The 13,050-nt window shown below is 39.0% G+C and overlaps 1 protein-coding gene across 1 annotated transcript in view; it reads right to left on the reverse strand.

Moving 5' to 3' along the window:
* Positions 1-13,050, reverse strand: part of Zir (dedicator of cytokinesis) — a 79,687-nt gene that overhangs the window by 59,828 nt on the left and 6,809 nt on the right. Inside the window, exons 5-11 of the mRNA XM_080277998.1 lie at positions 12,590-12,778; positions 11,378-11,641; positions 9,668-9,805; positions 8,429-8,594; positions 7,599-7,795; positions 6,209-6,386; positions 893-928 (exon numbers count right to left, since the gene is read on the reverse strand). Coding sequence (XP_080134124.1) covers positions 893-928; positions 6,209-6,386; positions 7,599-7,795; positions 8,429-8,594; positions 9,668-9,805; positions 11,378-11,641; positions 12,590-12,778 — 1,168 coding nt within the window. The remainder of the gene's footprint in view (positions 1-892; positions 929-6,208; positions 6,387-7,598; positions 7,796-8,428; positions 8,595-9,667; positions 9,806-11,377; positions 11,642-12,589; positions 12,779-13,050) is intronic.

Here is a 13,050-nt window from a genome sequence, read left to right on the forward strand (position 1 = left end):
AATATACACTCTCAATTATCCATCATCAGAATATCTGGTCCAACACAATATCCTGTGCTGCTGGCTCGGTTCTATTAAAGCAATATCTGGTAAAATTATACAATATCTGGCGCTGAAACGGGACATAACCAGCATTTCTGTGCAATATCCAGCATCCGGGTGTATCAACCGGCTCATAAACAGTAGCTCTGTTACTGAATCATACCATTACTTTATTGTATTTTATGATTAATTTTCATCTTTTACTCAAGGGAAAGTTTTTAGGATAGAGGGTAGAGATAGACAGTAATGCAATATCTGTCTCAATGCCGAATATTGAGCTGATGGGGGATACTGTGTAATCTCTGATGTTTTGCTTTATTCGGCAAGGGGGTTGGCTGAATTACGCTGGATAACTGAATGTTAACTGTGTATAAATATATATATATTCGTTACCTCTGAGCACAATAAACTCTGAAATGATATGTAAGAGTGAAACCATGTTCATCAGGTATTGGTACTAATTCAGAATCCTTGGTATCTGTCTCATATTGTGTCACATCACACTGGTAATGAATGTTTTTTTTGGGGTGTACATGCTGCTAGTAGGTTATGGCAGCCATGCAGAGAATAACTAAAAAGCTGGCATGCAAGAAAAATAAACAAGGATCCCAATTAAATGCCCACAAAACATGACATCAAAACACCTATGACATACAATAACAACTCTAAAATAATGCCTGAAGTCTTGCACTAACATACACAAAATGGATTTATTCCTCTATTCTACCAAATGGGGAAAAAAGAAAAAAAAAAGAAAAGGAAACTGTGTAGCTAAGGGTTCCTTGTTTACTAATTCAACAGTGAATATTACTGTAATAATAAGCAAAGCAACTGGTCATAAAGAACTTACAATCACCATCCTCCTCCTCTTCCTCTGTGTCCTCTGCTGCAATATGGTTGTTGGAAGGAACGACAGTGAAGAAGTGTTAAGTAAGGCAAGGATTCAATGGAAGGAAGGGAAGCTAAAGTTAGGATCAATAATTTTGTAATCATCAGTTGAAAATCATCATTATAAGGCTGCTCAGCATCTCGTGCATAAATTTAAAATCGCTATCTTTTAATAACATGGCCTTAACCTTGTCTATCTTTGTTTAAAGCAAACAATCAACTAATGACTATGAATGTCAACAATACTATTCATTATGCAATAAGTAATGTTAACAATACTATTTAGTCTGCAATATGCCTGAGTCTTATAAGCACACATCACATTCCCTTTCATGAGTTATGTTAATGATTAATAGTTGTTAATGAGTTAGTACTTTCACTAGCCTAATATTACAATATTCATATTGACCAGTCCCAAAGAAACCAAACCCGAACAGCAGGCAGAGCTTTACAAAGACTTAGGGAAAATAAGCAAGTCTTTTTGATAATACCACCTTAAAAGAGTCCTTAAGTGTACAAGGCCAAGGTTAACATATACAGCATACAGCCAGGTACATTAGTTTACCTACTATTCCATCTCTTCTACTTCCCTCTGAATGCTACTATTCCTAAGCTGAGTGAGGCATTATGTTTCTTTGCACAAACATGAGTTTCTCTGATATGCTGTATCAAGGAGGATAATGACAGACATGCCCTCGGTGTGATGTAGACACAGTGGAATAACAAGCAAACTTTGAGCTTGACTGTAGCGTACATAAATTTTGGAACACAGTGTTCCATGCCTGCATAGGTTTGCCTTGTTTTCCCCCTCACAAACATTCATAAAATTTGAATGCATTTCCAAATATTCCATTCACTACTGGCATGCAACACAGCACCATTTTACATTCGACAGATTTGAAATATTCCACCCCTCACCATTCATCACTGGCTCAACTTACCCTTTCTATAATTATCAATTTTTCAACCTCTCTCATAATCCATCATCATCATCATGATCCTAATTTCCACCTAAAAGATACAGTGAAGTAAGGCCCAGAAAGAAAGATAAGACAGGACTTTGGAAAATTATCAAACACACACACACACACACACACACACACACACACACGCAAACATCATTTAAATCTTTCAATTCCTGGCTCCAAATTACAGGCAAAAGCATCTGTACATATCATCATCATCACTCTCATCCTGCTTCAATTTACACCCAAAGGGGGATGACAAAAAAAAAAAAAAAAAAAAAAAAAGGGAAGAGAACTAATCAACTGCTAACAACAAAATGGGCCACATACTCACTCATTCACCATTTAAGTCCCCAGAATCCAGCCTCCATCTTACTGGCATAACCATCCACACATATATCCTTCACATTACCTGTCAGATAGTCGATCCAATGATTACTGAGTTAAAATAATAAAAAGAGTTACCAAACCTGTCATGCTCTCCTTTGTTCAACTAGCTCAAGCCCTGTCAGTTCCTTAGCCTCCTCAACCTCCATACCTCATCTTCTTACACACTGAACTGCGACATCTATCCACTTCTTCTTGGCTTTCCATGTCTCCATCCATTTTTAACTCAGTCTTGTCAACCACTCTACCATCTCACCAAAAAGGGATGGTGGGCTGCAGAAAAAGGTCAGCCCACCAAGTTCACATCCTGATAAGCCTGGTGCCACCAAACCTCAATAACTACCCTGCTTACTGCACACTCATTCTCTCCATCTGACCAAACCATCTATACACACAGCTTTTAACTCTCCTGCTCATTACTGCACATCTTTATCAAATCACATTACTGTAATTTCTTATCCTATCCCTTCTCTGCACTCCATACACATTTTTTCAATAAGCCCATCTCCTCTGCTCTTACCCCTGACTTTTCATTTTCCTGCTACGCCAGAGTTTCACATTCATATGTTAATCTTAGTTTGTATTTTTCTTTCTCAATGTCCTTCACATATATCCGTAGGACAGTTATTCTCCATACTACAAAGTTAAAAAAAAAAAAAGGGGGGGGGGTTCCATCTTTAGTCATGTGCTCTCCATACACATTTACTTCACACAGTAATGTTTACCACAGCTCTGTTCCCTTCATCATATAGTACAGTATTTCAAAATATTATTTCAATCACTTCTATTTTTCTCTTTCATTATGGGCCTTCTTTCACTCTTAATCTCTACAGTTTCACACTACTGCAAACTAGAAAACTGTCATTCATGTTTTCCTTACAGTACTTAATTATTTTTAGAATATGTCACACTAGTTTGTTACTTCAGCCCAGTTTGCCTTAAGAAGCAGACCCGCTGACTGCAGATAAGGAACCGTCCTTATGAGGTTATTCCACGCCACATTAGTATGAGGAATAAGTTCTTGCTGTGATATTTATGAGTTAGGAGCTACACTGTGCTCATTGTTTTCACTGTTAAATAAGAATAAAAGCACCAACAATGATAGTATGAATGTAACTGGAAAAACAATCACATAGTTATCTGTCAGCACATGGGTCTCCTCAGGCAGCAAGTGAAATCACCAGAAATTTTTCATGCAGAACAGTGATTAACAAATATTTCTCAATAAAATACAGGGAGGCTGCCAGATATCGGGCAGCGTGGACAACCTCCATTAAGTGACCAAGGACACATGCATGCATGATGGAGCCTTTAAAAACAAATTATAGTATAAGTTTATGAGTTTTTAGTTCTTTTTTTTTAAATACTAATGATACAAGTATGCAGTAAGGATAAGCATAATGATCAAGAATTACATAATAAGAAGTAAACAATATGGAACATCAAGGAATATCAGTGCTCATCCTTGAAACTCTGTCTCTTACACTGCCAGCTGAAATACAATGGCTGATCTGAAAGTTTTCTTAACTGTAGCTACTACAGATCTGTTATCCAATTTCATAAGAAGTTAGGATGGGATAGTTAAACAGGTATAGGTGAGTAAGCCTGAAGGAGAGAGGTGGTAAGGAAGACAAAAAAGTAGGTGGATGGATATAGTAAATGAATGTGAAAATGTGAGAGACTTAAGCCGACAGGGGTAAGCAACTGGCAGAGGATCAAGTTGGAATGACGAAGTATGTACTACGAAGAGTATCTGACACAGTTTTTGGCACTCTTTGATGAACAGACAGTGGACGGAATGACTACCTGGAAGGTGTATGGAAGTAAGTCTATAATGAAAAATATATTAGATATTTGTGGATAGTTATGCTTGTGAGTTAGAGCCAGGATTCTGGGGAACTGAATGCTGTGCGAATAATTGTGTGGTCCATTCACTAAGCATGCTGCTGATACTTTTCCCACTTTTATGCTCTCTTTCCATCAGACACCATTTTAAGGAAAGAATAGGGGTCAGGATGATGACAATTACTTCCACCAGAGTTAAGAATAATTTCATTTACAGACCTCTGTATTACGATATGAAATGAAGAGATGTAATTTTCAAAGGAAAACAGAATCTTGGAAAACAACACCAAAAAGATGTTAAGTCTGGAGATATGGGAATGGCATTACAAAACTGGATAAGCATTTTGACACTGCAGAACCATGAGCAATGGAGGCTGAGGTACAAGCCAGGTGGTGCAATAAGATGTCATGTACAGTACTGTCATTTACATAAGATTATGAGGGTCTGTGTGAGTATGGATAATTCCAGTCCCCATCAAGTCTTTCGCCACGTGACAATGCACACAAGAAGACCTGCCATGAGTATCTGCGTACGTGTCATCATGCCACTATACATGAACTCACCATCAAGAAAATGACAGTCCCAGGTTCATCTAACTGTGAACTTGATGAACTGCAGGCCAAAGGTGCCCTTTTCCTGCAGTCCACTATCCTCTTTTGGAGAGACAGGGAGGGAGTTGAGGAATATTTACATAACCTGTCCAGTTATATCAGTGTGAAGGCATCTTCCTCCAGCATTAAGATATGGGTGATGACTGTATATACCTGCAGTCACGCGAATCCCCATGAACTTTTATGGGCAACAGTACATTTGTGAGCCATAGTATCTACCCACACTTTAACCCTGGTTGAAAGGATGTCATGGACAGGGTTTCACACCATGCAGGCACCTGTTGTTAGTAGCCTAAAGCATCTCTTTACTGCCTGAATAACAGTATCATTACCAACTGTTCCTCATGTAGTCTGACAAAGCTCTAAACTACCATGTTAACTTTTTCACTGTGATGATTATTTTATATTCCCTGTGATGATGTATTTTATATTCTATTACTGTCACCATCAGATGGTTTTATTTTTCTCTGAAGAGATTTACAAACTGGAGGATTTATATGTAGCTTTCATTAACCCTTTCATTAATATAGGTCAGTCCCAAATTAAATTACAATTTCCTTTACAGGTGGCTTTACATTAAGTGACAAGCCAAATGGTTTCCTGTATGCCAAGAAACCATTTACAACGCTGGATGGTAACCATATAACCAAATCATACGTGCTCCCTACGTGTCAACAAGTGGGTTGGTGGAGGGTTAGTGCCCCTCCCTGTATAAACAAATAACTCAAAGTCAAATGGCCACCCCTTATAGGATTATGGCGTCTGGCAATAGATAGACAGCTAGAGATGATAAAAAGTACAGGACTAGATTGAAGGAGTTAGTGCCAGATAAGTCTTTGTTCATCGTGAACCTTGTCTATGGCTTCCCTGCAGTCAGAGGTAGAATCACATGATAAGCAGAGACTACCACTTGCTAGTGTACACAAGTATGGATATACTGGCAATTAATATCATCAAAGGTATGAGTGCAATCTGAGTTGATGTGTCTAACTTACTGGTGTAGTTTCACATGTCTGAAGTGAACTGTTTAAGATTACTTGATCTCAAATAACCTTATTCTTGTGAAATCCAACATGAGTTACAGAGTTCAACTTCCAAAAACAGGAAGAAGAAGAAGAAGAAAAAAAGATAACAAAATGGCAATATATTCATAACACTAACTATACATTTCCCAGAAGCATATAGTGTACAGTGAACACTGACTTAATACCCATGAAACCTAAAAAGATGCTGGAATTGTCTAGCTTCAGAAAAAATCAGATTATTCCTAATGGCATACAGTCCAAATAACGTCAATAAAACCACGACAAATCCCACAAAATTAAGAAAACAACAATATCAACAAAACAATCTACAGTACTTAAAAATTATGGTAAAACCTTGTCTAAAAGATGCAAGATTCTGTACAACCCAAATATAAGAACTCCTTATTATTACCAAATGTAGAAAACTGCTGTGTATAATGTCACCTGGGTAAGGGTGGAGTCTAGCTAGCTCAGAGGTGAGGCAATATTTGGGGTGGTCTCGCACAGGTGATATGTCCAGCTTGAGGAGGCCCGGCAGGCACTTCTTCTTCAGCTGATTGGACGGACGTTTTAAGTCAGCCAGAAACTTGTACAGGTCATCATCACGCAGTTTGTCACCCTCCTGAAATGGAAACAGATCAAGAGTAATTAATGGAAGTACAGAAAGTCCTCATTACACACTGCCTAGTGCTGGAGAAGATTGCCTTTGCATGGTGGCACTAATACGATTAGCCAGTGTAGCTGCTCGGGTACATAAACATCCCTCAATCCCTTCCCCATTCCCAGAAAGAAGAATCACAGACTGTGGAAGGGCAACTTTGGCCTGCAATTCACCAGGTTCACATTAAGATGAGCAGGGCACTGCAACTACTACTAGCACTACTACTATACTACGACTACTAATACTGCTACTGCTACTACTATACTACTACTACTGCTACTACAGTACTCCTATCACTACTACTACTACTACATGTTTATCAAGTCCCCAGTAAATTACAATAAATTCTCTTAAATTTTTGCTGTTGTCTATAAAGCTGACATACCAATATCTTCCAGCTTTCAGCTGCTACTGGTTGCATATAAAAAGTCATAGCATTTTGCAATACAACACTCCTTGGACACAAACTGACAACTTACCCTGCACTGCACCACACTGTACCACCACACCGTCCTTCCAACTTTCACATCAATAACAATGTTATTCAACTTTCCCTTCAATCTCTCTATACTACATATATCTACTGGTATGTTTTTGTTTTTGAAATCTGAGTTGCTTATGCAATTCAGTAACACCTGGGAAGTAATTAGGTGATTATGACACTTGGTTTACCTTCTGGTCAAAATAAAACAGCTGTACCATGGCCAACTTCATTGTGGGGATTCCTTATGAGGAAGCATTGTGTCATTTTTATGCATGTATGTATGTATGTATGTATGTATACTTGTACTGTGGACATAAGAGTAAATTTAATCCAATCCAGTACTGCTCCATTAGAAGCGTAAGGGCCTGGGGCTGGGCTAGTTAAATCAGACATTTAAGGTGAGTATGACCAGTTCTTCATTCTTGAGTGTCATTACAAAAGCAATAAACCCCAGCCACTTCTTGGAAGCTGATCCCCATGCGCCACAACTGACTGGATCCCACCTATCCCTCTTGTACAGAATTTGGTTAATGTCAGGCCACAGCAATAACAATATGAAAGCACATCCCTGGACCCAATGGGTTAAGAACATATAAGATAATAATGTGCCATATACAGAAATAAACTGGTAAGGAAAAGGTGTTATCAAGTCTTTAATGCTAACAAACATTCAAGCTTAAGAAACCCACCTGTTTGAAAAATGATGAGACAGTGAGAGTGACAGGTCTAAATGAATCAAGACATGCCCCAAACTCTTCTGGAGACCAGCTGCGCCTCTTCTCAGTGAAGCTGCGTCGTTCTAATGATCCACGGCGTGTAAGCGACCCGCTGCCAGTGCCACTCTTGCGCTTCATGTCATCAAAGCTCGATGAACTTTGTTTTCGGTCTGGACATGGAAACAACAATGTATAAATTGAAGAATAATACACATGAATGGGAATGGTTGTTTACTGGGAAGATACAACAGTTTCAGCCTGACTTGGACCTTCTTTAGTATGTCAGGTCAAAACTGTTGTATCTTCCCCTTAAACAACAATTCCATGATATGTGTTAGTCTTCAACTGTATTTGAAGCAGTCACAGCACTGTGATATCAAGACACATATTAATGTTTAGTCATTATCACTGTCTAAATCCTATTTTCTATTGGCAGGCTTAGTCATTAACACTATCTTAATCCTATTTCCCATTGTTATATGGGGTGGAGGAGATCTAAAGTAAAACTCTTTCATGATGAGAATGAAAAGTCATTAAATCTTAGTTCTATCCCCTCTCCTCCCTCCTCCAATGTACTTCCTGCCACTGGAGCACACCACAGTGCCAGAAACTCTGCTACACTCAAAGAAATATAAACCTATATTGTCCCACATAGACTTCCTTATATAATAATGAAACTTTAACAGGAAAATTTTCTCTAATTTGTTAAGCAAAATAAATAAAAAAGTTAAATAAATAACTAAATAAAATTAATTTAAACAAGGTGGTTTATTTGGAGGAATTTCTGTATTGTATGATCTCACCAAGACTATTAGAGCCCGAAGGTTCCCGTTCCGGTGCGTTCTCTCTGTCTCCGTGAACACCAGTGAAAATGTTCATGAGGTTGATAGCAGTCCAGGCAAGTGGCATTCGGTACTTTCCAAGGCGCTCACAACATGCCACCGCTGCTGACTTCAGCTTCTCTCGGTTCTGTTAACACATTTGTAAATGCAACAACACTTTATTAGGTGAACATTTATTTGTCTGAGATTGGTGAAAATGGGCAATCTTCTGTAATGGCACAGTGAAAATATTTTTTTCATGTTAGATACCCATTTACTCTCTACTAAAACATTAGTTACAGTCAGCCATATCGTGTGCATTACTGGTACATATGAATGCAAATTCATTAACAAACTATTCTAGGGAGGTGGAGGGATTAGAATCCTTCACTCATAAAAACACTTCTGGCATAGAACTTGCCTATACTACACAATGGCATAGAACTTGCCTATACTACACAAATCAAAATTTAGAGCTGCCAATGTTGCAAACATTAGGAATTTTGTCCTTAATGTCGACCAAAAATCCTCAAACAGATGCATTCATGAGGCTAAATGTCTTAACGGCATTGTGTCGCAAAGTAACCCTGTGAAATGGATCAAAGCTATTTACAGCCATGTAGCATACAAGTGCTGTCTGAAAAAGACTTTGTTTAGCTAGAAAAATCTGAGTAATGTGAAAGCTGTGATTCAACTGTACCATCGGTGGTTTTACCTGAAGCCACAAAATCCTACATTAACCTTACTTAACACAACAATTTCATGCAGTTCACATGCCCCAGAAGTGTTTTTAAGAGCAAAGAAGTTCATCACACTAAAAATACATCAGACTTTCCCCCATCATCATTAGCAACATCTTGATTTATTCCCCCCTCCCCCCATTGAAAGACAACATACCTTGTAACATGCCATATCGGCTGGGATTATCAGAAAAGCTTTTTAAGTGAAGGATGCCTTCAAACAGGGTCACCAATATAACTAAGTAGTTCTGCTGCCCAATCATATAAGAATCCCTCATCATCCCTTGGGAAAAAGGATGGCTAACTGCAGAAGAGCAGCTTCAGCCCAGGGTCCTCTGGGTTCAATTTCTGTGATCCTGGATCCCCAATAGGCAAAAGTTTGCATTCCTCACACCTTCCTCCCTCACACATCAAATCAATATCCTTTCACACCTTACCCAGATCTCCTCCCCATTAGCAGTTAGTCAGTGGCAGTACTCACTGCATCATCCTTCATGTAAGGTCCCACTACATCGCTGATGTCCCCCTGCAGCACCTTCTCCAGCCGTACCACCAAGAACAGGTCACTTGATGGATATGTGATATCAAAGATGCATGTCCGGCTCAGTGTTGAGATATCCTGGTGAAATAATAATACAGTAATACTGTAGTAGCAATATAAAATCATATTAAATACTACTTCACTAATCTATTGGACCTACAACACTGGGAAACAGGCATATCCAGGAAAAATTATTATTTTAGATTTTTTAAAAATTACACAGACCGAGTTTTCTGCCTAAAAGTGATGACTATGTGGATAATTATCATACTTATGGGTAACGATTATTATTAAGGTAGTACCTCCCATGGTTGTTGGTAGTCACCACTCAATTTATGAAAATGATACCCAGTACTAAGCTTTCTCTTGAGAAATGGTACAGCTGGGCAAGTATTATAAAGGCTGATAGCTTAACAAAGTATCAAAACAAAAAAATTACTTTCCAACAATTTCCAGCAATTCTTGAGAGGGAAATCTAAAATGTATAATAAGACTTGTAATTATTTCCCAGTTCTGATGCTGACTTGTGGCTGTGCCTTTATACCTTCACAGTGCTGGTGTATTTTGCCACTTCATTCTTGCAAACCCCAAACAATGGGGGGAAAAAAAAAAAAAAAAAAAAAATTCTTTTCCTCCACCAGTTCAGAAAAAGAGGGGGGGGAGTTAAATATAGTCCACTGAAGGAAGCAAGATAAAATTAAACAGTATATACATCCTCAAACTGAAGGGATTGAACAACAGCTGAGGCACTTCAGGATTAGAATTTTCTATCTATCTATCTATCTATAGCCCGACGCCCGCAAAAGGGTGGCCGCAGACAAAACGCCTCCAAGTAACTCTGTCACCCACCATTTGACTACCCTCCCCCCAACTCACCCCCCCCTCCCTCATATACCTCTCAACTCCATCCCTCCACCTCATCCTCAGTCTACCTCTCCCTCTCCCTCCCTCCACCTCACCTACATACACCCTCTTAGTAAGTCTTTCATTCTCCATTCTCTCCACATGTCCAAACCACCTCAGTGTATTTCTCCTAATCTTCTCAACCACATCCACATCTACCCCACAACATTCCTTCACTTCTTCATTCATCAACCTGTCCCTCCACGTCACTCCACATGCTCCTCTCAAGTAACTCATTTCCACTGCTCTCACTCTTGACTTGTTCCCCTCTTGCAAGGTCCACGCCTCGCTTCCATACGTCAGGGTAGGGATCACAATACCATCATGCAGTGACTTCTTAACTTCCATACTCACCTCCCTATTTCTCATCACTGCTTTCAGTGTACCAACAACCTTCCTTCCCTGCTGTACCCTTTCACGTACTTCATCCCCCAAAGTTCCATCCTTACTCATCACACTACCCAAGTACTTGAAACCCCTCCAAGATAGTGACACTTTGATTTAATCTTGCTCCCTGTCAATTATTTTATTTAACATTACGGTGAGCAGTAGCTATCAAGGGGGTAATGAAGGTTATATTTAAATCTTCTTAACTGAAAAGTTTCTTCACAGCAAAACAAAATCATGTAGACATGGCATGCATTGAGTGGAAATTACATAACTCAACTGACGGGATTAAGACACTTGGTGTAATGCACTACTCAACCTAACCAAACTTAAATTTCAAACTGAGAGGCAACTACTTACCTGATATGGAATGTGAGAGTTCAGCATTTTTTTTAGTGGATCAGGGTTCATATCAAAGCAAAAGTTTTCAGAGATCTTTTTCTTGTCCCGCAGATCATAAAGGGCCATGGTGGCAAAGATGGGCTCAATTTCCAATTCCAGTCTGAGGTTGATGCACTTAACTTGGATACGGTGCCCAGAATGAGGAAGTGGTATTTCTGGGTAGAATCTGCGCTCAATGAGGTCTTCTTCATCTTGGGGTGGGTATAGCACAAACAGAGACTCCTGAGAGGAAAGGACATAGACAAACTTTGGGACTACTCACAATTCAGAGCATAACACGAGTAATACATTCCTCTAAGGTCCAAATTATGAATGATGATTTAAACCTGCAAGTAGAGGCTGGCTCAAACCCACATTTAACAACTATTCGATCCCAGAACACAGGCTGGGGATTAATTCTCTGTCTCTCTGCCAAACTCTACATGCTTCTCTCAAATAACTACTTCTGCTCCTGTCACTCTTGACTTCATTCTCACTGAATTTATGTATGTGCAGTCCTTCCCTGTTTGTACCCTTTCTTGCAGTTCATCCTCTAAACTCCTACTCTTGCTCATCACAAAACCCAAATACTTGAATGCACTCATATTTTCCATTTCCTGACAATTGAGTATCACCATGGACTCCATGAATTTATTCCTCTTAAAGGTCATAACTTCACTTTTTCTTAAATTCACTATTTCAAACTTCATTTCTTAAACAAACTTCTAATCTAATTCACTCCAAGCCTTACACTCTCCATTCACCTTCACTTTACAGGAAAGTATCATAAACAAACAATAAATGCAACTTCCACACCCTATTCTCTCTTATTAGGGACACTCACATTCACTGCCCTGCTTTGCCTTATGAATTACTGTTATCTATAAAGTTGATTTGCCAGTTTTCCAAAAGTCATATTACCAAGTATATGGAAAAAGTTGTGATATTTTGGAACACATCCCTGACTTTTGATGAGAACTGCATGTAATGATGATAGTAACAAGGAGTATACAGCACTAAACGCCACAACAAGCTTAACCAATGCACATTTTAATCCAGCATGTATGCAAGAAAAAATTACTACAGACTGAAGCTACTCATGATTCTTGGTTATGAGTAAAAGATTAGAAGTACAAAAAACAATAATTTCCAACACGAAAACAACTGACATGGGGTAACATAAGGACTGACCTGTCTGTTAATAAGTCTGGCCTGCTGGTTGTTGGCATCCACGGTTTCGAGGGGAACACGAGAAAGCAATGCTGGCAGGAGAGGGTCAGCCAGGGAATTCCTCAGGTCAAACACAGAACTAGCCCAACTGCCTCGTGGGGTGTCAGACAAGTGTGATGATGAGTGACGGTTACTACCAGGGCCAGGATCCTGCAGTTATAAATTAGCTACTCTTTATTTCATGCAACTGATCAATTTAAGCCACACAATACAATGTGTCTATCATATTCTATTCTTGCTAACTCCCAATGGAGTTAGGAGTCTTGAGGAGATGTTTTCAACTGGAATGTTAGATACAACTTTCATCAAACTTATCACTTACAGGTGTCCTTCCCTGACTTATAAAACAATCTGGTGACAGTGTGAGTACTGTATTGTGAAAAATATGTCACTGAAGTGAATGGGTCAAAATATTACTAGCT

Source organism: Coenobita brevimanus, chromosome 71 (genome assembly GCF_032717465.1).
Source record: "Coenobita brevimanus isolate Jiangsu-jjx chromosome 71, ASM3271746v2, whole genome shotgun sequence".
Classification (NCBI taxonomy): Eukaryota; Metazoa; Arthropoda; class Malacostraca; order Decapoda; family Coenobitidae; genus Coenobita; species Coenobita brevimanus.